Below are 25580 nucleotides of genomic sequence, written 5' to 3'. Positions count from 1 at the left end.
GTAAAATTTATGACACTGCACTTGGTCCCCAAAACTTAAGATCAGCCTCTAGGAAAACTGGCATATATCCAATAAATGAATCCTCAATCAGTGAAAGTAAGACTTTACCATCGTTGGTATTCAAGGCAGACTTCAGTGACACTTTAACAACTGATATAACCACTGATGAGAAAGTTACTTGTCCTGCTGATAGCTTTTTTAACAAGTGCGGTGGAAATGTTCTCTTGGCTCTGGAAAACGCCAAAAAAGCCAAGAAGAAATCTAAGTTCAATAATTGCAGGAAAGGCCATCACTGTCTTTGAAAAATTTCAGGCATACAATGAAGAGACAGAAAATTCATCCAAAGGTAAGGGGAAAGTAAAGGGGAAAGGAAGGGGAAAGGAAAGGAAAATAATAAATTAGCTGAATTCCTGGGGTCCGTTTCTCAAAAAGGCGTAAATGTGGGCCTAAGTTAGTCCGACTAACGAAGTTACGCCAATATTTAGTCGGGTCTAAGTTGCGTTTCTGAAAGCGGCATAAGTTAGGGTTTAAATGTCGAAGAACTTAGACATCTCTGCTGAGTACTAAGCATGCGCATATCGTATTTTGCTTTGCTTTGAGGCTATGATTTTATGTGGTAGATCAATTTTCCAATTCATATATATAGTACATGTACCCGAAAGTACGCACGTTATTCTATAACACTGTGCATAGTTCAAGTCGTTGATTACTGTGTATATTTATAAAAGTAGAACAAATGCCTATACACTTCTTAACATAATGAAATTTTATAGAAAAACAGTTGATATGAAAAAGGCATATATAAGAGGTTTCAAAAACTAAATATATGACAATTCAATATTTAATGCATTGTAGATGATGTTGAGGCACAATTGTACATATTAATTGGACGAAACAATACATAGAAATTAACTTCAATGTTCGTGTAAACTTCAAATAGTTATAGAATACAGGGACAGGGTACTGTAGATATGCCCGCATACATCTGCAGAATGATAAGTATGCTTCATTTAGATATATTTAGACACTATCAGCTGAGATAAGGCTTGATTATTTTTTACCATAACACTATATTCTTTATAGAAAATAATATGTCCATGGATTATAAACAGCAACCAACTGAAATCGAAACTATCTACTGTATAACTAACATCACATGAACCTTGTCCATGTCTACAGAAGGAAGAAAAGTTCCATCATCTGTTCCAATAATGAAAGAATGTAGACAACGACATGGAAACGATTCTTGATTTTCTGCGATTCAAATGATAATAGTTTTGAAAGATATTTCCAACAATTAACAAGACAGAAATTATCAACATTTGTGGCCAGGGTCTCCCCAACTCCCTTTCCTGTTTTTGGTTTAATCGATTGATTGTTTTTGTTTTGTTTTGGTTTTTTCGAGGGGGGGGGATAATATATTCTGCAAACAGGGAATTATTCTCCCCCGTTTAATTTTCAATCATTTCACCCTCGTTGTCAGCGGGTGAATTTAAGACTTGTTGTTTTGCACTGTCTAATATTAACTAAGTAACTTAAGTAACAACTGTGACTGGGCGAATTCATGACAGAGCGAAACTGTTTGCAAGTGTAGAAGGGCGGAAATTACACGGGACGAAAATAACCCTGTATACAGTATATTAATTAAAATAACTATAACAAATGCACGCTAGTGAATTTTGTAAATAATGCACACTGTTGTGAAACTGCTAAAACAACGTTTTTGTATTGCAAGTCGACAACTTCGAAATTATAAAAAACATCCCTTGATATACATACATCTTTAAAAATATGATGAAACAAAACTATCATGAATTCAAGTAATTAAAGACCAATTCAGTTAAATGAGTACAAATAAACAACACATATGCATATGCACGAAGATCATCGATAGTACATGTAAACCAAACCTATTTAAAAAGAATTAAAATCGATGTTTAATATGAAAGAAATTGAACACTTAATCCTAGAATTAATAAGATTAATGAATTTGAGCTCCGAAAATTCAAGGTGTGCATGTGAAATTTTAGAATCCTCAAGAACTTGACAAACGCTTGTTAATAGATCTACAATTGATACAGACTCTGCACGCTTCAAAACATATTTTTAGTAACATTTTAACAAAAATTGATTGTGCATCTATCTAAATGCAAGTTCATAAACATTCAAAATACATGTAGCTTTCATACGGTTTTGTAAAGATACTAGGAGTAAAAAAATGAAAATGAGAATGTATACGTGTTGTAAAGTTGTAAGTAATATACATGTAGGTGAAGAATATACAACAACACACAAGGACAAATTACAATTGTAAACGTTTTGTGTTGCTCCTATCCAAAGGAGTATTCTCAATATTTTGAAATCAGTTTCGTTTCATAGGTTCAAATTTAATTAGAAACATTAAATTCTAGCCTATGCATACTGAGTATTGATTTTAAAAAAAAACCAATAATCTATTCATACTTATGTATACATCTATCTTGTTGGGGAATACATGTTTAATTTAGAATTATAGCATCTTTTCATTATTGTGTTTATATCATTTATCGGGGTATACCCATCTTTAATTCTTCATAGTTAAAGTAGATTCCATTAACGAGTAGTAATGTATATTATATGCGTTTAATAAGGTAAGCCCATTAATTATCAAATTAATTCAATCTTAATTTATTAAAATATGAACAGTTATCGAACAATAGGTATTTTTTTAAAGTTAAACGTACATGTACAAATATTTCAATAAATGTGAATGTTTACCTTGATAACACGTATAACAAACCAAAAATCTGTTTATTTTGCCTTAAAAACAAAACACTCGCCATTTTTGTGCACAGACTAAGGATTTACGCCTTCCCATTAGCAGGCGAAGATTTAAACCCAAATTTAGTCCTGACTAAGTTTCCGCCTTTTTGTGAAACGCAACTTAGTCTGGTTTAGTCCCTGATTTAGCCCGGACTAAGCTTACGTCTGGACGTAGGCCTTTTTTAGAAAAGGGCCCCAGAAGCCAAGCTTATCAAATACTCAAAGAAATACAGCAGGTCCTTCCAAAGCTCAAAATGCCTCACCAGGTCCATTTCTTGGTCTGTCAGATGAGTCGGATCATGAGTCAATTGCTGATGAGGAAAAGTGTTGCGTATGTGATAAACTAGAGCCTGAACAGTTGAAGTTTAAGCCTTACATAGAGTTTGTTAGGTGGGGTCAGTGTCACTGTGGACATTGGGTTCATCTGTCCTACTGTGTCAAGGAAAAAGGTATCCGAAGGGACACACAAATCACATGCCCTCATTGTGTATGACTTTAATCTCTGTCAGTTAATTACCATTGATTTCAATGATCACTTTCATCAAATTTTATAAAAAGTCGTAGAAAATGTACTTGTTATTTTTGTTTGTATGTTAAGACTGATTAAAATGAATTCGAAACAGACTTAATTTTATGTGTTTTTATATCCCGAACAGCACGCCATACTTGCTATCGAAAATAGGTGACGTCAGCCAAAACATTTCTGATCATGGCAGATCGAAAGAAATTCAAATCGATTCCTGATTTTTGATGATTTTAAAATCATTGAAAATCACCTATTTATTGTTAATTAAGGCTGGTGTAAATAACTTTGGGCAGAAAAATAGATGCAAATATTTTTATTTGTGACAAAAGTTTTACCCTATCGAAAACTGGTAACGCCAGGATATACATTTATATTATGATGTATGATAAATGTCTACAAAGATAACTTGATTCTTACGTTGGTTGCATTTTACACCAGTCCAACCATCCAAACATCCGTTTCCACAGAACCCGCTGATATGATTACAAGGCTTGTTTTCATAACAATGTCCGTCACATTTTGTTATGCACTTTTTGCCATAATATCCAGAAGAGCACGCTTTATAAAAAAATACTAGTTAACAATTAAGAGATACATCACACACGTTACACAGATCTCAAACAAGTGTTGATTCTACCTTGTTTACAGAAATCTCCTTTCCATCCAGGTGCACAACTGTAGCACGCTCCATTGGAAATGTTACACCTTGGTTCCGGACAATGCTCTGTACAAGGTTTGTCACAAGTACTACCATAAACATCAAGTCCTACGCATCCTTAAAAAATGCATCTAAACATGAGAATTATCTATATATATATGTTTATAAAGTGGTTGGTGATTACACATATTTCTTATGATAACAAAAATATCACATGTAATCTATTTCCTGCTTGTGTCACCAATTTCTTAAAAACAAAACAATCTTTGAAATACTACAAATTGTACTTATATTCCTACATTAATACATTTCGTACAATTCCTCTTTCAAAATTACCCATTAATTATAATTTACATTACAATCATTCTCTCAAGCAATCCATTGGAATAACTTACCATAAAGAAGAAAACCATCCGAAGAATAAAGAGTCATAATTCCTCTTAACAAGGGGTTAATATATTGGTAAGTTTTTAAGAAAAGCTGTTTACATAAATCATATCGTATATGCATTGGCAATATTCAAAATTGGTTTAATTAAATTTAAAAAATTGGTGAAACGGTAAGTGGGAGGGGTCAGCAAGACAAATTGTTTGATCGATTTTATAATAGAGGTGAGATATATTATTATAATCTTAAATTTCACACAAATTACATAATCAGCAAACCCTGGGTAGTTCCAATCAAGAGTTTGAAAGGAAACATCGAGATCAGCTTTTACATAAACTATGATATGCAAAACGTAATAAGGAATAAATGTGTGAAAATAGTACTGGAGCAGCTTTGCGATTTATACTTTCAAATGATGCTTATGAAAAAGAGGTTTTAAGCTTATTTTATATTTACGAGAAAGAGTGGTGAATAACGTACTTTAAGGGAATTTGTAATGGTGTCTAGCAAACCTACGAGCTTTTTAAAAAATCTTATTTTAAAACTATTATAAAATTTGGTTTTTTTTTTAATGAAGCCATCTGTTTGATGTGATAAAAGAAGGTATTGGACTTAATGTATTATAACACTTTCATTTTGTTTTTAATTTGAACACTTATACAGCTTTTCTGGATTTTTAAAAAAAAAAGTTTCTACGGAGATCAAAATTATATAGTTGAAAACTATCCCTATGATTAAGAGAGAAAATTTACAAACACCTGTATTTTTGAGGTATTTTGAAAATATTTGTTTCTTCTGTGCAGAATGACAGTTAAAATCAATCAAAAAATAAGGAGGATCTAATATCCGAGACTTTCACACAAAAGCAAATAAAATAGCAACTCAGGAAATAAAATTGCAATGCTATATATATTTTTTCATTTATTTCTTAAGCAATAGTTTCTTTAGCAATTGTGCATTATGTCGGAAATCAATACCACAATATGGTTAATATCTCTATCAAAGTTAAATGTTTAACAAAAATTAAATAATTTCCTTATATTGATAGCATAGCAACAGGTGTGACTTTTTTACACAAAATCAAATATGTGTGTAATAGAGACATAATGACCCTAGTAAGCAATCAACCTTTGTTGTCTTTCTACTTTTGATATTAATGATATTAATGATATTAATATATACAGTATCAATATGTATATGAAAAATTTAGGGCAGGTACTATGAGTGCTTGGACCCCTATGTTAATTGATTTTTTAGTCAAATGTATGTTAAAAGTATACATATCAAACACAATCATATAAATTGGAGCCCAAAATTCAGATTCGAGAGAAACCAGAAATTATATTTATTCACAAGAACTCCTCTCGGCTCATAATAGCTATACATTTAGATCCCTATGATAGAGAATTTTTTCTAGAAGAATAAATATCAGAACTCCTGGCCCTGGTGTTATATATTTCACGATTTAGATAGAATCTACTTGCTCACATATAGCTATGATCTAAGATTGTTTGCTAAATATAAAGCATCCGATAAAGGTACATGTATTGCATCAAAGTTAAATATCTGAAAACGAAAATATACTGTACGTATAATCTAAATTTTTTAACTAGGACCATCCGACTAGTAGTTAAGCTCTAAGAGGGATTCAAAATTCTTAGTGGAATGAGTGGTGTAACGTCTCTGATCTATGATTTGCGATGTTTCCATGTACGGAATTGTTGTACACAATGACCCATGGACTTAAAGCAAGAGCCTTTTTATTGGTGCGGAGTTCAATTTCAATATGATTTATTGAAAATCTTTTGATTCCTTCCTCATTATCAGATTAATTACTGCAAAGATACAAGATCAAAATAATTTTCTTTAAAGCTGGCAAACCTTTTAATTCATGTTATTTTCAAGATTAAAGTGTAGCAATACCAATCTCAAAATTGATATCGCTACACTTTGATAAAGGAACACTTTTAATTTCTTTTAGAAAGATCTATAATGTTACGACTTGTGAAACTTCTGTGAAAGTAAACACGTGTAATGCAGATTTAGTTTTATTGAAATGTAGTCTCGTGTAGATTTTATTAAAAATTGACTAACCAATAAATTAAAAATTATTTAATATGACTTACGATGCGGCAATCTTTAAATCATCTTGGCATAATTCAAGTTATTGTAAATTATTACGTTAATGTATATTACCCTTACAATTTAGATAAATCATATTATGACAGAAACTGCATCAACAGTTACAAAGCATGCAGATCAAAAAAGTACAAAAATAATATCGTTTAATGTATTCTATTCATATTAGATTGAACATAAATTTAAAACACAAAACATAACAAAATTAAAGACAAGTGGCAATTTCGTTATAAAAATTTAAGGACAATAAGAAAGAAATAATTAAAATATAAATATTTTCAAATACAAAAATTAATGAGTCTCAAAATGTACTGTAGATTCCTTATTTTACCCGAGTACTTAATTCCGCGATTCTTTCGTTTTGCATCAAATCGCGAGAATATAAAATCGCAAACACTTTTTTTTCATCATATTTCCTTACAGTTTACATCTGTCCGAAAAATTAAATCGATATTTTGAAATCCGCAAGGTGTGCTTCTCGCGATTTTACGCGGATATTATTAATTAATTCCTCGCGTTTGATAAGAAATTTTCAGTATTAAATGTGTATACCCTAATAAAAGATCACTTTTCGTTGATTTTTTAATGTGACTCAAAAAAAGTTTACCTTCATTATGAAAACACAGAATTTGTGATGCTGGTGAATAATTAAGATATGATGTATTTTTTTATTGGTTCCTACTTAATCGCTCAGGGAATCGTATATGAAAACAAATAAATATATAGAGAATTTGCTCCTTTAACTATCATTTAGTGTTATGGTTATCAGTGTATCACGACGATCTAACTAAGTTTTACAAACACAAAGTTTTTTACGCTTCAGAGAGATAATTGCTTTTTTTTAATTCTTTAGTTTCGTAAACATTAAAATATTTTTTTCGCAGCATACCTTTCACTGTAACTTCGCACAGTTCTGTAAAAACTGACGACGTTTGTGATCCATCAGGATAGGCTCCACCCTTTCTCTCGTTGTAAAATATCACAAAGCGTCCATGTGATATACAGTTTATGTTAAAATCCAAAGGAGGTAATTCATCCTTATTATGATAGCACAGATATCCAGTTCGTCGATCAGTAGTGTTGGATACATACAATGAAAACCCGGCGAAACGACCTCTCTGTCTCATCGCTGTAAAATTTGCACATTGAATGTATACTATACATGGATAAGTTGTAAGTTGTTGCTACATTGTGTATACACGTATATTTACAGACCCATTTTGATTTATAAGCATTATATACATTGTAAATATTTCTTTGAAAATATTAATATAACAATTGATATCGATACATGTATGTCTGATTTTTCCAAATCATTTTCATGAAAGTTTATTATTTTATAAGACTTGATCTTGACTAATTACTTACTAAATTCCATCCCATAGTCGTTCCTGAACTGTATCCTGATGTTATACAGATTGAATACACCCCCAAGATCTACATACCACCATGTCTCGTGTTGATTGTTAGTTGTTAAACCGATAGCTTCTGTCCGCATGCAGGTGCTTATTTTTCCGTCTACAGCATTTTTGGCAACACATGCTGCACAACTTGTGGCTACGTTGGTCTGATTTGTGTTTTTATTTAATGCTAGATTATCTGTTGAAAATGTTTTCATTCATTTGAGTGGTGAGTAGAAAATATAAAAATGCCTGCCATTTCTTCCGTTTTTAGAGCAAAAGAATGTAAGGCTGCTTAATAACCGACCTTACTGGTCATTTAAATATTAATGACTTATTGCATAAAAAGTAACATCAACAGCTGTTGTCAGTTGTTATAACAGGTTATTTATGAAATTTAATAATGTACATAGCCATGTAATCAAAGAGTATAAAAAAAAGGTTCTCGAATTCGAAAATGGCGTTTAATCTTATCTTATCTTACCCTATATGATATAATTTGATATGATGTTGATAAACAATACGGCAGGAATTGGGAGATATATATATATATATATATATATATGCGGAACGTGGATATTAGTCTGGATAGCTCAGTGATAGAGCTTCTGACTATAGTTGCAGGAGTTACAGGCTTAATGCCATATCCAGAGATATACAAATGTAGTTTCATTTTAAATTTAATGTTCCTTCTTTTTTCGGCAATATATAATACCTTCTTTTCAGAGCATATAAATGTTCATAATAGCTTTATAACTTTCTATAAGTCAACAATAATCATTTATGCAACAACACGTACAAAAATGTCAAACGGATTTAAGTGAAATTCCCGTTACTTCCCAGTAGCGAATAAAATGGTATTCTTAAATACAATACAAAATCGAAAGTACAGAACATTGACTTTTTAAACATTATAAAATTGATGTTAATAGAACTCACCATATCCGGATGTGACAATAAAGGTGAAGAATGTCCAATTTAGCCACACAGTTCTAATTTTCATTATAAGTGCTGTTATTTCAAAACAAAAACAATTTTGAAGTGATTATATAACATACAGGTACATCAGGAAGTTATTTAAAATATGGTGGATAAGTGTGGCCAAATATCAATATGTTGTAATCAATTTAAAAAATAGAAACAATTATTTTTTCACCAAACAAGCTGTGGTGTCAATAAAAGAATATTCTAAGACCAATTACAACACTTGTTTTTTTTAATAAAAGAATAATTTTGAAATTGTACAGTTTAACTTTAATGAATCTAAAAATCGGATATTGTTAAATTTTCTTAATTTCCAAAATTCATAATCATTCCATTTCGAATAAATATATGAAAAATATTAACATTCATTTTTTTTTATACAAAATGAAATCGAATTTACATCTTTAGGAGATCACACTATAAAAATATATGCAGAAAAAATATGATATCTCCGTTTGGCAGAACATGTTGAATTACGACACAACATTTCAGTTTTCGGAAGGTATGGTACATAAATAAAGCGTTTGCAATAACATGTGTCCTCTATGAATCGAAATTTTATTTAAAAGCAATCCATCATCCAAAATGGCATTACTAAACAATTCATATTTTATTCAACGAATTGTATAAAAACAAGGGCTAACGTATTCTTGCTAATACTAGTCAAACCCGAGTCGAGAGCTCAATGTAGTCATATAAATCAAGTCAACACTTTTTATGAAAATCATTCATTGATTAAGGATTGCTTCAACTCATGCTAATAGCGTGCGGTATATCCTCTGCATGATATATATAATCTAAACAAATGTGTTTTGGATGTAGGTTCAAGCTATACAGTTCTATAACATTCAATGGTTATCATCGTACATGTATCAGAAATACATCTCATGAGTAATCAAGTTTATTTCATTGCACAAAAAAATCGGGTTATTGCTTATAGAGAGTATAACTATATGTATTATAAACACTTTTAAAAACACGAGAAGAATGTAAAATGTATTAAATAACAATTTTACAATATTTTTAAACGCTGAAGGGGTCTGATTTTACTTTCAATGTGCATTACAAAAACCCCAACAATTTCAGAAGACTCCACAAGTTGCAAATTGAACGCCTGAGACAACATTATAACACATTTTAGCTCACCTGAACCGAAGGTTTAAGTGATCTTTTCTGATCACTTGTTATCCCTCGTCTGTTCTTCTGTCTGCACGTCTGTCTGTCCGTCCAAACTTTTCACATTTTGACTTCTTCTCTAGAAACATTGGGCAAACTTGATACAAAGCATCTACAAAGAATTTCGAACTCTGTATCTTCCTTGTCACTCGATTTCTAACTTTAAAATTTTGACAAAGCATTAAAAGTGTCAATGACAAATTAAAAATGGAAAAAAAAATCTGATATTTTTGAGCTCAAATCTTGTCTAGGTCCCTCTAAATAAAAGGTTAATTCCTCTTCCAAAAGGAGATCATCACAAAACCGCGAAAATAGGTTCATGTTTAAAAAAATCTCCTTAAGAATCTCTGCACCAGAAATACTGATATTTACACCAAAGCTTTTATATAGAGTGAGTATTCTAAATTGTAATAAATCTGACCCCGGGTCAAAACTGAGGCGCAAAGAGGGGTTCCAAAGTTAACTAAGAAATATACAGGAAAAATACATAAAAATCTTCTTCTCAAGAAAAACAATGCCACAATTTGTGAAATTACTTTGCAAGCATCTTTAGATAGTTAAGATTCTTATTTGTTCAAACCGTACCACTGGACAAATACTGAGGCCCAAACATGTGATCAAGGTTCAATATAGAAACAGTTAGGGAAATATTTTGAAATTTTCTTCTCAAGAACTACGATGTTAAATTTTGTGAGATTGTTATGTATGAGCATCTTCATACATGTATCTTCACAACCTCATATGAAGTTCACAGTGATCGTCTTACACTTTTTATGATTCATTTTACAAATAAGTTATTTTTGAAACATCGAGACCTAGAATAATTAAGATTGGTCTGTTGATGTATTTTAGATCTTAGAATAAGATGCCCAAATAAAAAGGCTGATAAGTATATGAGAATTGTTCTTTGTTTTACAATTTTGGGAAAGTTTCATATTCAAAAATTTCGAAATTGTTAAAGGTGTGGCCCCATAGGCCTCTTTTTACTGAATGGTTTATTTTATCAGGATAGAATTGCACGGAGCTGCTATTAAAACTAGACGACATTGATTTGCTCAAAGTTTATTCAATGAACAATACTATTTCCCGTTTTAAAAAGGCCAGTTCATGCGTCTTCGTTATACCAGGAGCAATCAAATACAAATCTTTTCCAGTAGAGTGGGCTATGCTACCTAAATATATTACACGCCAGAACTGTTACAACATAGTCGTGCTATATATATGAAAGGAATTCATTTGCTGAGTTGTCTGGTGCAGCAGTGTTTAAGATTATAGTTGCATTCTTCAAAGAAGTTTATATTTATTCACGATTTTATAATAGTTCATAATTTTTCTAATTTCAAACTGCTCAATTCTACTTACGTTCCTCTCATTATATCACTACATAATTAACTTGTGTCAAACCTAACAATATAAACTTATTAAGAAACATACAACTTTCACGAGTTTTCTGATGTTATGTTTTTATGTTTACTTTAAATATATTTCATCAGAAACGCTTGCTGAATCCAATTAACCATCTTAATTTTTTTGCAAGTTATAGAAATGAAATAAAGTCCAAATGTGTGAAGTCCAACTCCTGAAAAATCCAGGTCTTAACGTCTTACCGGATTCTAAAACGTCCTTGTCTCGAAATGTATCGTCCTGAAACGTCTATACTCATTGCCCTAATGTTTTCAAGGGTGAGTCATGCCCAATGATCTACACGTTTCAATCGTTTTGTATTGTACAATCTTAAATAAATAACACCTTTTAAAGGCTGATTCAGTGTTCAATTATAGCGACAGGAAGCTATTAAAACTTAAGTTACGGAAAAAGCATTTCGCCAAAATTTAATACACTTCGCAAAACTTGTACAGGAACCAAATACATATGTAAAATTATTCACAAAATACGAGATAAAATAATGTGAAATGTTAAACCCTTCGTTGATAAGATATGTCTTCTCATAAATAGCACAGATAAAATAGGACAATACCACTATAAATCAATTACGAGTACCCGGGACAAAACCTCAAAACAAGTAATTTTCTGCGTGTGCTTGTCAACTGTTTGCGATAAATATCAGTATTTTGTAACAGTTTCACTAGGTGGAAATAAGTAACTCCAACGGCAAAACAAACAAATTTGTTTATTCTATATAGGAATAACATTATATAAGAACTTTTGTTAATTGTATATATTTTTCCTGTATCGAAAGAACGAAAAGATTTTGAATGGACATATCAAGTTTTATCAAATTATATTCTTATCAGCTAAAGCTGGTCATTCGTGATTATACTAAGAAACATCGAAATGCCAGCCTTTTCAAACATAAAAGATTTTTTTTTTTAATATTTAACTTAAGATTTGTTTATTCAATTAAAAGACTGACTAGTACTTGCAGGCTGCCATTTTGAAATATTCACGTGTATCTGCTTTCGTAACTTTAATTGAAACTGTGTTTAGACTTTAAGACAGAATGCTTTTGTCGCTATTTTTCACTCTTTCAGGCACATGACGAAAAATGATTCATTTTACAGTAAGATAAAATCCTGTACTGTAATAATGCAAATGTTCTCATGGTCGTCATGTTAAGTTTCTGTCCGTTATTCGTACAATATACTTAGTTATTTCCGTTCGGCATTTACAATTAAAGATACAACTGTTTTTATATTTAAAAACCAGGCCCCAGTCTGCTGTTGGTCATTAAGATAAATCATAAAAAACAATACTTCTACTCTTTAAACTATTTGGATATGTTTTAACCTGTCACTTGTTTGAACGTTTTTGTTCTTTTTGTTTTCTCGTTACGCTTTAAGTTTTATTAAAAGACTCGTGAACATGTGAAATGACTCTAATTTATAGTAAACTGTTCAACAGCGAGTAAAATGGGTCGATAACAACTTCTCATTTTGAGGAAATTATAAACGAATTGATTATATCTTGTGACTTTTTCTCGCCAGGCATTCCTTGTGCTAATACTCAAACTATAAAATGCTTTCTTTCGGGATTCTTGCAGAATATGCGATATTGCAGAAAATATACATAACCCGCGTTAGCGGGTTATGTAAATTTTTTCTGCAATGATCGCTACCTTCGTAACCTGTATGAATAATCAAAAAAGCATTTTATTTTTTATTTACACAGAAAAAAATTACCAAAAAAAATATTATGTTTAAAGATTTATTTGGCCGTGGCATAAATGAAATGTGGGATGCCATTGACATCTGGGCAAACCCACTCAAACAAGTCATAAAAAATATTAATCAACAATCAACATATATAATCAAAATTATAGTTTGAAATTGACGACTTGTTTACTGCGGATGGTCACATATTTCAGTATTTATACTTATTTAATACAATTTATGTTGAATTATTGTGAAAAGAAAATTATATAATACGACAAGTACAACTTTACACAATTCACTGGTTCAACAGTTCAGCAACTTTACATGCACAAATCAATTGTCACAATGTTTTTCAATAAGTCAGCACAACAATAGATACATGTAGGCATCAGTTGATTTGGTGCGCGTGCGAATTGCCTAAGAAAACGCGCAGTCATCTCACACTTGGGTGGAGCCACCAATCAACTGACCCAAATCCAATATCGCCTATTCAGAATTCGTTAGGATAAACACGTCAAATATTTAGAGCAAAATACTCTAGTTCCCCCCTGAATGTTGTTTAGAAAAAGTTTATAACCCAACTCAGTGAGATGAACCCCATCAGGTCTCAAAACTTCTTAATGTCTTTCAAAAAGTCTGGGTATTTGATGTAGCATCCCCTTCATGCTAAATTTGTCAGAGCAGCTGCTCTATTAACTCGTACACGGGACCTGTTCATTGCCGCAACATCCTGCGAATGCCTCAAAGTTTTACATGGAAGTATCTGAGACCAAACCAATACTGAATTTAGAAATCGTTGCTTATTAATGTCTAAGTGATCACAAACAATTTCAATCAACTCATATAATTGAATACATTTAAGACCAATATCATTACTCCCAGCATGCATTACCAGGATGTCTGGAGCAGCTTCAGTTTCTCTGAGTAAACGCAGCTTGCTCTTAATTAAGATGCAGAAATTTCAATACAGAATAACCCTTCCACCATATACTTATGCCCAGTCTCTCTAGTCACAAATTGGTTACACCAGCTCTGCATAGTGCTTCAGTAAACGTATGGTTGATGATTGGCGAGCCAACACACCAGACCTTAACATCAATTTCTGCAATACTTTGAGAAAGTTAATATGGGAAAAATATTTCAGAAATGAAAACATGTAATCTGACTAATGTGATATCTTATTCTCTCTCAATGCTACTTAGCAGCTATTGACATGAACCTAAAACTGGACAACGAATATATGATTTGTACACCTTAGATTTCCAGCGACCTGCTTTCATTGTAGCTTCTGGAGAACAACCAGCCTCAAATGCAGCTGTAGCTGCCCCAATTCTAAAGGAGTGAGCCTTAAACCTCTCTTGTATCCCAAGGGTGTTCAATTTCTTTTCCCAACACAGAAGAAAACTGATACCTAGTTAAAACCCTGCCTCCTGAACATGCTGAATGGATGAACAGTGGGCCATCACTTTTGCCTCTGACTAACAAGAAATCATTTAAACACCCAACTGGACATAAAATACCACCAATCTTGGTTATTGCCACTGTAACACCTCTGCTATGTTGATCAGACTTTGAACTTCTAGATCTTATTCTTATATAGACGCTAGAGAAATCCAACTCAAACTGTACATCAAATACTTGTAGAATTGAATGTACGCTGTTGCCTACTGACAAAGAAAATTTTCCAACCCTTAGAAACCAATGGAAGGCTAATACATAAGCAGCTCTAAACAACCTTATTTTATAGGAATTATAACAAATTGCTGGAAATATCTGAACAATTTTTGTAAGCAAAGACAATGTAATTGGTAGCTGTGAATCAATGATTTTCCTAATTCTTTTCATACCCTCGAGAAGTTTACTCACTATAAAGTTTTTTGTAATGTCTGCAATATTGTAAATTTTACTCTGAAAACTAATAGCCAATACATAAGCCCTGGCTGTAGAATAAGTGTAATCTATACAGGATAAATATGCAATAAACTGCACCAAGTGGTGGAGGCCAGATTTGCTGGTACCCAAGGTCAAGGCGGAATTTTTCAAACGCTCTCAAACTAGTTTCATATCACGTCTTTGTGTTTTTGAAATAGATGCTGCCAGTAAATTATTTATTTGAAGTTGTAGATCATGCCGACTAATTGTCTTGGTATTGGCTCTGGAAAATTGTTTGTCATTGGTGCTAACTTCCTGAATTGCTGCCAATGTTTGCGAGAGAGAGAGAGAGAGAGAGAGAGAGAGAGAGAGAGACTGCAATGTTATTGTTAATACTAGCTATGTGTTTAGCTTTAAATAGGACATTGTGCAACATTAGTCTAAACACGAAATGTCTAATTCCATAACCTGCTTATTTTTTTGAAGACTGCTTATTAATAACACTAACCAATGGTAGGCTATCTACTCTGAATAAAACGTTTTTATTCTGTAAATCATGACCCCCATAACTCTATTGCTATTACCACTGGGATAAGCTCTAAAAATGTCAAGTCCCTCATTATATCCTGATCTTTCCAATGGTTAGGTCATGGGAGAAAAAAACCATCTACCCTGGAAATATGCCCCACATCCCATGTCAATTGATCCAGCACTATCAGTAAAAAATTCTAAAATGTTTAAACCACACCAACCTGACTCTGAAAAATATGTTATGCCATTAAAACTATTCAAAAACATAAGCCACATCTTGAGGTCACTTTTAATTCAGGTTGAGAGCCTCATATAGTGATGCGGATTAAAACATCCACACATAGAATCATATAGTCTTCTAATGAAAGCACTACTTGACCTAATTGCCTTACAGAAAAAATTCAAAGTACCTGCTAATGAATGCATTTTTTGCAGAGTAACTTTACTCCTACCTAAAAATAATTCAACCAACTCCATCAAAATGTGTAATTTGATTTTAGGGATTCTAACAATCATATTCACTGTGTCAATTTCAAAACCCAAGAATGTAAGTTGTGTTGTGGGGCCTGCAGTTTTGTCTTCAGCTAATGGTACTTCAATTTCTTTGGTCAGTGATGTAAACTGTGTCATTAGAATTGCAAAGTCCAGACTTCCCCCCTTTCCAGCAAAAATAAAATCATCTAAATAATGATCTAAAGTATCTAATCCTGTCTTATGCTGTGTTAGCCAATGCAGAAAAGTTGCAAATGTCTACCATATTTTACAACTTATAGAGCAGCCCAAAAGAAGACATTTATCCATATAATTAAGCCCATCAATTGAAAAACCTAGCATATCAAAGTCTGCTGGATCAACAGGAATAAGACGAAATTCACTCTTGACGTCTAGTTTTCCTAATAGGGCCCCACTTCTCAGATGAAGCATATTGGACCGTGCATAATTCAGGGTCTATAAAAAAGTTTATTTCACCTGAATCTGGGAATGATAAATGTTTAATCATGCGCCACCTCCCCCCCCCCCCCCCCCCCCATCTGATTTTGGAATAACTCCTACTGGTGACAAGTGTAAATTGGCTAATGGTACTTTAACAAATGGACCCATTATACGACCCAGTTCTATTTCTTTACAAACTTTATCTAGCAATTCATCATGATGTTAAAAAGCTGACTTTAAATTTTTGCATGTGACATGTAACCGCGGTCCAGTGTAATTTAACTGAAACCCTTTTGCAAAACTATTCCTGAGAAAACATGCTGCCTTAACATCTGGGTACTCATCCGAGTACTTTGAAAGCTTCTGAACCCTAATAGGTGTTCTTCCTAGGGCCCATAAATCTTTGGGGTCAAAAAGTTTGCCAAAATGAGGTAGAGATGGGAAGGGGAGGCTGAAAACGGGGTCGACTCAATCCTGGAGGTCTTAACTGTTGTGGATGGGTGCCCCTTGGGGCTTGAAAAATAGAACTTGACAGGGGGCAAGAGTATTGAGGATGACCCTCCCCACATCTGATGCATTTATGCATGTATTGACAGCCTAGCCTATCGCAGCTACCTTTGAAATTAGAATTGTAGCATTTGTTGTGCGTGGCAGTTGTAAGACTAGTAATTGGCCGGGGTTGAGTATTGTGTTGCATGAACATGATTTATAATCTATTTTTGACTATGGGATTGATGTATCAACACTTCGCCTTAGCCTAAACTTCTCATCATACTTTTTCCAACAATTGTCCCCCTCAGTACATCGCGAGGCCCCTAATCTGACATCGTGCATGTATTTTAGTAGCCCATGTAGTCAATTTGGGTGGGCAGTAGTGTATATAAATCTGTATACAATAAAAGCGTCTGTCCACTTGAATTGTTAAATCAGTTGATCTTAGCATTAGCCTTGGAAGATCCTTTTGTAATTAATTCCCCCTTTTCATTGAAACATATTTGTTTTTCAGCATCCTCTTGGAGGGATGTATTGTCGAGAAACAGGGCCAAGTCAATATAGGCAGAACTGATAATCTTAGCTTTGAGACTTTGAGAAACATTGCTCGATAGATTGGAATTAAAACTCTCGATTCGCAAGGGACAGTTTTGTAAAGGAACATTAAGAGCACATGCATTCATACATGTACCTATTTCTTGTCCTGCCGGTGTAATGAAGAATAATGACCCCCGTAGAATAATGACCGGGGGTCATTTTTCTACGTAGAATAATGACCCCCCTAGCTGAAGAATAATTGGATTTTTCTGATGAAAAATGACCCAGGGGTTATTTTTCTTCATGCTAAACATGAAGAAAAATGACCCCCATAAAAAAATGACCCCCCCCCCCCCCCGTAAACATGAATAGAAATTGGTTACCCTGTATCCAAGATAGGACTTTGAAATTACTTAATTTTTTCACTCTGTTCAACTGATTTTGAAGTTATAAACACCGAACTTGTAAATAAATCGCTGTATATAGTTTTTCATATCCGTAGCAAGTACGCGCAATACACTCTGACATTGCCACAAATTGATTGTTAACAGTTACGTTACTTCTCTCGTCGACATACGGCGGGAAATGACGCAAATAAAGAAAAATTCATACAAAATGGTAATATTTTGTGATAATTAACGAACAATAAACATGAAAAAATTGTTGTAATGATATAAACAATATTCATTGGTGAATGAATTGTCAATCGAAGAATGATACATATCTATGGTGCATATATCTTTATGGAAAAAGACTAAGGGGGCAGGTAACGTAGGAATATGAATATATACTTCTTATTTACATTTCTTGGGGAAAGTGATTTTTAAAAAAAAATCATTCTCCGTTAGTTTTGTTTTCTTCTACGTAATACACGAACATCAATATTCTAAACATTTGTTGTAATGTTGTTTTGTGATCATGAATAGACTTTATTCTTTTAGAGAAAATTTGTGAAGAGTACCTGACTATAGTAAATCTTAATAGATAATAAACACTGATCGATAACAATAAGAAAAGATTGTTTCTAAAAGCGTTGATAAGAGGTTAGGGCCCATGTTAGGGGTTTATATCCCGCTTGATTTTGATCAAACGATCTTTATTGTATCCAAAGTTACCAATGCTCATGCAAACTATTGAAGCATTAATCATCTTGATATTAACTAAACTATCTAAAGTATGCCGAGGATAAAGTAAAATATATTTTCTGTACGAGTACTCCCAGTACTTTGACGATTTTCCTTATTGGCCATTAACCTCTACTGGCGTTATGGCTGCTGTCAGTGCCTACTAACTTCAGCTTGGTTATAATGCCTAATAGTGGAGTAAACTTTTCATAATTTTGGTTTCATCATTAATTCTGGGTGATGAACTAGTATACCCAGCAGTTTGTATTGTGGAAATCCTCAATGCAAGTATAATTCATGAACAATATGAAGAATATAGAAGATACGACGGCGAAGCGCGAAGATACGAAGACGAAAGTGCTAAGTTGCGAAGGCGAAGAAGTGATACAACTATCGCTTCTTCGCCTTTGCAACTTCGTACTCTCGCCTTCGAATCTTCGCGCTTTCGCCTTTTTAGCTCACCGAGACGAAGTCAATGGGAGCATATGCTATACCCCCGGTGTTGGCGTCCGGAGCTGGTTAAAGTTTTAGTTGCAGCTCCTGTATCTAAGCTATTACTCATCTCTTCACCAAAATTACATGGATGATGCATCTGGACCTACTGAATCTGGTTCCTAACTTTCAGATGCTGGAGGAGGTTAAGGTTTTTGGAGCAGGTTAAAGTTTTTGTTGCAGGTGCCCTTTAATAGCGATATCTAAGTTACTGCTGGTCCGTACTTCACCAAACTTGCATGGATGGTGTGTCTTATGATACTGATGCACCAGACAGGCTTGAGTGCTGAATCTGAGCTATAGGTTTCGGATCCTGGAGGAGGTTAAGCTTTTTGGAGCTGGTTAAAGTTTTTGTTGCAGGTGCCCTCTAATGATTATATCTTAGTTACTACTGGTCCTAAATTCATTAAACTTGTATGGATGGTGCGTATTATGATACTGATACCCTGACAGACCTAAATGCTGAATCTGAGCCACAGGTTTCGGATGCTGTAGGAGGTTAAGATTTTAAGAGCTGGTTAAAGTTTTTGAAACAGGTGCCCTTTGATGATGATATCTTAGCTATAACTTGTCCTAACTTCACTAGACTTCCATGGATGGTGCGTCTTATGATACTGATGCACCTGACAGGCTTGAATGCTGAGTCTGAGCCATAGGTTTCGGATGCTGGATAATGTTCAGTTTTTTTTGGAATAGGTAACATGTTTAATAGATAATAGTACTATTTCAAACTTGCATAGCTGATTAAACTGTAATATGAATGAATCGCAGATGTAACTTCAGATGCAGAGCTTGATCTCCATTATTAAGGATACTCAAAATATATATCTTAGTTATTTCAGGTCCTAACTTCACCTTACCTGAATGGAAGGTGTGTCTTATGATACAGATGCACATGACAGGAATGGATGCTGAATCAGAGCCATAGGTTGGAGATGCTGGAGGAGGTAAAAGTTTTAATTGCTGGTGCCCTCTGATGATGATATCTTAGTTATTACTGGTGCTTACCTCACCAATCTTGCATGGATGATGCGTCTTATGATACTGATGCACCTGACAGTCTTGAATGCTGAATCAGAGCCATAGGTTTATGATTCTTGATGAGGTTTAGTTTTTTGGGACATGTCACATGTTTTATAGATGATAGCTTGCATAGTTGATTTAACTATATTATAAATGAAACGCAGAGGGTGCTTTAGATGCAGAGCCTGATCCCCATTATCAAGGATGCTTCAGAAATCTCCTTCCTCACTCAAACCTGTTTGATAGATAGATGTGGTTGTTAAATGACGTAACATGAATCCTATGATATAGTATTGTATGATTTAAAACACTATTGTTTAATAAGATACAATATAATACCATATGTTATATTATTATTGATTTTATGATACGATAAAATATTGTATCAATTTTTTTGATATTTTATGAAATGATGTTGTATCATGATATTGTTATGTATTGTATTGATTATTATAATACAATATTGTATAATATTATATCGTATTATTTATAAATTATTTAATCACATGATACTATTACATATGATATTGCAATATATAATATTGCATCCTATGATATTATATTGTATATTCTATGATATTGTATCATACAGTATTGTATAATATGATATTGGTTTCTGTAATATAGAATTATATAGCATAAAAATGTATATATGATATTGAAATATTATAAAATATCGTAACATACGATATTGTATAATATGATAGTGGTTTATATGATATATTATCATATCATATGCAACTGTATTTTATGATATGATATATTTTTATAATATGATTGTATTATATAATATTTTACTTTATCCCATGATATTGTATCATTTATATGATACAATGTTGTATAAAATTACATTGTATTATACATGTATAATACAATATCATATTATGTATCAAATATGAAACAGTATCATACAATATCATACTATAATATTTACATTCACTTTCTTTCCCTCTATTAAATTGCATTGGTTGATTAAAGTGATATTTACGCACAACACAGAAGACCCAATCACCAAATCTGGTGCGTATGAATACATTTAGTATTCCTTCAGTATTTTTCGAAGAACAGGAACTGACTCTTCTCGCGACTTCAAACCGGATAACGACCTGATATTATATTTACGTTGATAAATATTACATTGATGTAAATATATTTTGACAGCTAAATGAATTCAATTGATTAATTTCTTAGTTTACCAAGAGTAAATTCATTAAATTACAGAAAGAAAAATAAAATTGTGTTATTAGAATTCAAAACGCTGTGCACTATTTTTGTCAGCATATTTCGGCTGTTCCAGTGGCAATTCCGTTAATTTCGCATTACTCGTTGAATAAGACAGAGCTTTTTTTTAAAAAAGTCATATTTGCGGGAAGGAAATACATGTTTTAAAACGTAAATATAAGCATTGATTTATTAATTTTTGAAAGATGAGGTCTTATAACTGCAACGATGAGTGCAAACAAATTTTCATAACGCGCTAGCGCGCGTTATACAATTTGTATGCACACACCGTTGCAGTCATGAGACCACATCTTTCAAAAAATAATAAATCAATGCTTAATTATACAATATAATATCATATGTTTCAATGTTATGATGTATTATTGCAATATGATATTGTTTCATATAATACTATATTGTATTATGTTTTATGATATTCTATTAATTGATAAAATACAATTATAATGTATAACACATTACAATGCCATATCATACGTTACAATATCATATCACAATTTTTTACGGTATGTTATGATAATATATGATATATATTGTAAGGTTCATAGGATGCAATTTTAATTTATATTATTGTATTGATTAACATGTGAACATATGATTATCATACACATTTTTAACAGATAATATACGATATTGTTTCAAAACAGAATCCATGAATATCCAAGATCATAAAGGATGGTTTTCATATAATATGATAAAGGTGGTCTCATAAAGGTGATGCCTCATAAAGGTGATGCCTCGTCTTGGTGAGCTTTGTAATCTGTGATTACCTATGTTTTATAATTGCGGAGCTCTCCATCGTTTAAAGGGTTCCGAGGCATATTTTGGATTTTTTTTTTTTTTAAATTAATAAAAATAAATTATCCAGGAGGATAGGGTCCGGACTCCCTCTCCCGTTTTACTGCGTAAAATTATTAATATTGAATTTTCCGGGGGCGGACCCCCTCTCCCCCTCTAGATCCATGCCTGAGCAAGGGGTGTCGCAAAATGAAATTAGAATGTTACTGAGTCGGTCCACGGTAAACAGACGGCTTGTAAGTGACAGCAGTTCAGAAGTGCATATGTACACTTTGTGGCGGACATTAAATTTTGTGTGGAGTAGATAATGATAAGGCATAGCCAGCAGTGGTAAAAATATATGTTACATGTACACATTAAAATATTTATAAACATTCATAGTAAGCGCGATGGCCTAGCGCATGCGTACCAATAATAGCATGGATTAATCGGAAAACCTTTGCGAGTACGGTGCCTGTATTAAAATCTATATAATCGACCGAGACTTGCTGAATGCAATCAAAAAAGGCGAAGGCGAAAGTGCGAAGATGCGAAGGCCAAAGTGTAAGTTGGGAAGGAGCGATAGTAGTATCGCTCCTACGCCTTCGCACATTCGCACTTTAGGCATCACATCTTCGCGCTTAATCGTCGCATCTTCGCGCTTTTGCTCCTTCGCCTTCGCACTATCGCCTTTGCAACTTGGGTCGAAGTGGCCCTATCGGAACACCATAGATATATGTAAACGTAATTGTTAAGATGACAAACACACCCCGATGCAATACGTCAATATCTTGTTATAACGGAAGGATGTTTATTTTCTAAGATATACCCCTTTTTTTACTTTAAGTTTATTTGAATATGAATTATAATTTCTGTTACTTTCTGTAAACTGCAGCAGTAAAAATTACAATAGTGTAAAGACTATTTCACAAATAATAAAACAAATATACCGTAAAACTTTAATCTACAAGGGGGTCATTATTCTACAGGGGTCACTTTTCTTCATGTGGAGTGTGCTCATTTTTATGAAAATGACACTTATTCTTCAGGCAAAGGGGTCATTTTTCTACGTAGAATAATGACCGGGGGTCATTTTTCGGCGTAGAATAATGACCGGGGGTCATTATTCTACGTAGAAAAATGACCCCCGGTCATTATTCTACGGGGGTCATTATTCTTCATTACACCGGCGTCCCGGGTTGTTTCTATTGAACTATGCATTAACTATTGAACTATGAATTAACTAATGGTTTCCGTAAGAAATAGAAGGGATTATACTCGGTAGATGTAAATATACGTGTTTGACAACATCGTAGTAGTAATTGTTGGGCCATTAATCACCGAATACGACAAGAGGACACAGCGGGTGTGACCGGTCGGCAGAGAATGCTTACTCTTCCATGGCACATGATCCTTCCTTTTAATTTTTTGTAGAAGTCCATGTTTGTAATCTCCTGTTTTGTATTTTTTCCTTTGGAATTTCGATTTTGAAAACTGTTCGTTATCAACACACTTCATTACCCCGATCTTTAATTAAGAGGAAAAAACCATTTTGTATGCTTGTAATTATTTCGAACTTTTTTCAATGAAATTTCTAACAAGTAATAATCTGTTTGTACTTTTCGACCGATTTTTAGTTGTGACCTGTTAAATTATTTATTGTTCTTAATCTAATCCACTGAGCAAATAACATTTAATGTCAACAAAGTAGCAAACATTTTATTCATATGTTACGGTATTGCATAGTATAAACAATACAAAAGCTTTCATTATCTTTCATGTTAATATAACCGGTTTTAGAGAAAGTAATAGCAGGCTTTATAAAAATATCAAATCCACATTAGTTTGCATGATAATTTTTTGTTACTTATATCCAGATATACTGTATTTTTGCTTTTTAAATGTCTTTAAATTTTTAATATTTAATTATAATTGGTTATATGATTTTAGAACTATAAAAGAATATTTTTAAAGCCATAAAACCACGTTCCCTGAACAGTGGATTCTACATACAAACAAAATAAATGCACACAAATATTTTTGCAACACATGTAACACCCAACGGAAAAAAGTCTCAAAAACAAAACAACCTTTTTGATCTAAACGGTGATTAATGTCTGAAATGGATGAAATAATTTTAAAAGTAGTTCAGTCGAGTAACGACACAATGGTTCAATTTCTTTTTTGAAAGTGTGTGGTGAATGTAATATCTGCAGTGCCTGTAATACATTATGAAGGACTATAATGCAAGACAGTTGTAACAGTGTGTACTTGATAACATGTAGTCACACCAAAGTTACACGACTAGATATAGGAAATATAGGAATTTGAGCATGATACGTACAATGGAGTGTAAGGTACAGGTTACCATCAAAACACTGAAAATCATTTTCATATTTGTTCAAAAAAGAAATATAAGACCAAAAAAGAGTTAGAATCTAAAGACTACAAATTTGAATATAAGGTTGATAGTTAAAACTGCATTATCACTTCCAATCTAATATAATAACAAAATAATGGAAAAATATACCAAAATGTTACCATTGTTTCATGTAAAAGCGCGTTGCAAACATTTTTGAAATCTGTAAAATAAAAATAAAATTCCCATTGGTTTTTGGACCTTCTGTTATAATTAACAATCCTGGCTAGAAGTTTCTTAGCGAGAGATTGTGATAGGCATGTTCTGCTTTATACAGTTTCTGATATTGATGCCATCCTTGGCATTGGTCTCTGATTGTTGTGATGTTCTGGTAGTTGTGACGTATGGTTAAGGTTTTTTACGAGATTGATTTATCCTCTGAAACAAACAACAACAGGCTATTCATAAAATTAACAGTTCTTTTAGACGTCTTAATTTTTTGGGTTATGAATGTCTTTATTTTCTAATCGATCGCGTTTTAGGTATATGACAAAAGTAATTAAAGGGATATTAGGTTTGGAGAAAAACCATTGAGGTGTGCAAAATTTATTTCACTCAATTTCAGAATTAATTATTTTTGTAAAGACTTACATGATTTGACCTTAGTTTGGATGGTTAAAAAACCATCAAGTACTCGCAAAGCTTATTCGTAATAAGATATCAATATATCCCACCTTATGAATTAAACTACGAATGCGAATAAAACTAGTGGGTATTGTTTTTTTTAACAAAAAAACACATGTCTCCCCTTCTCCCCCAAGGATTGTATTAATATGGGGCAAATTTAACAATTGAAAAAAAATGATGTCAGCTATATGTTACCCAGACCCAGACAACAAGAACTGAGGTTTTTAAAAGGAGTATCACAGGAGCTCAAACGACCTTTCTGTCTTCTTAATTTGCGACCACCTCTTTACTGTAAATTGCAAAAGGAGGAACCAAAACTTAAGGTAGAG

General features: G+C 32.9%; 1 protein-coding gene across 1 annotated transcript in view; it reads right to left on the bottom strand.

Moving 5' to 3' along the window:
• The window catches only part of LOC105345728 (receptor-type tyrosine-protein phosphatase epsilon), a 40232-nt gene extending 31255 nt beyond the window's left edge, over nt 1-8977 (bottom strand). The window contains exons 1-5 of the mRNA XM_066067549.1: nt 8852-8977; nt 7881-8111; nt 7402-7641; nt 3966-4103; nt 3746-3886 (exon numbers count right to left, since the gene is read on the bottom strand). Coding sequence (XP_065923621.1) covers nt 3746-3886; nt 3966-4103; nt 7402-7641; nt 7881-8111; nt 8852-8915 — 814 coding nt within the window. The 5' untranslated portion in view covers nt 8916-8977. The remainder of the gene's footprint in view (nt 1-3745; nt 3887-3965; nt 4104-7401; nt 7642-7880; nt 8112-8851) is intronic.
• Between the last annotated feature and the right edge of the window lie 16603 nt (nt 8978-25580).

This window comes from Magallana gigas, chromosome 7 (genome assembly GCF_963853765.1).
Source record: "Magallana gigas chromosome 7, xbMagGiga1.1, whole genome shotgun sequence".
In the NCBI taxonomy this organism is placed as follows: Eukaryota; Metazoa; Mollusca; class Bivalvia; order Ostreida; family Ostreidae; genus Magallana; species Magallana gigas.
The sequence above is the reverse complement of the archived record's forward strand: the minus strand, read 5'-3'. Positions and strand labels throughout refer to the sequence as shown.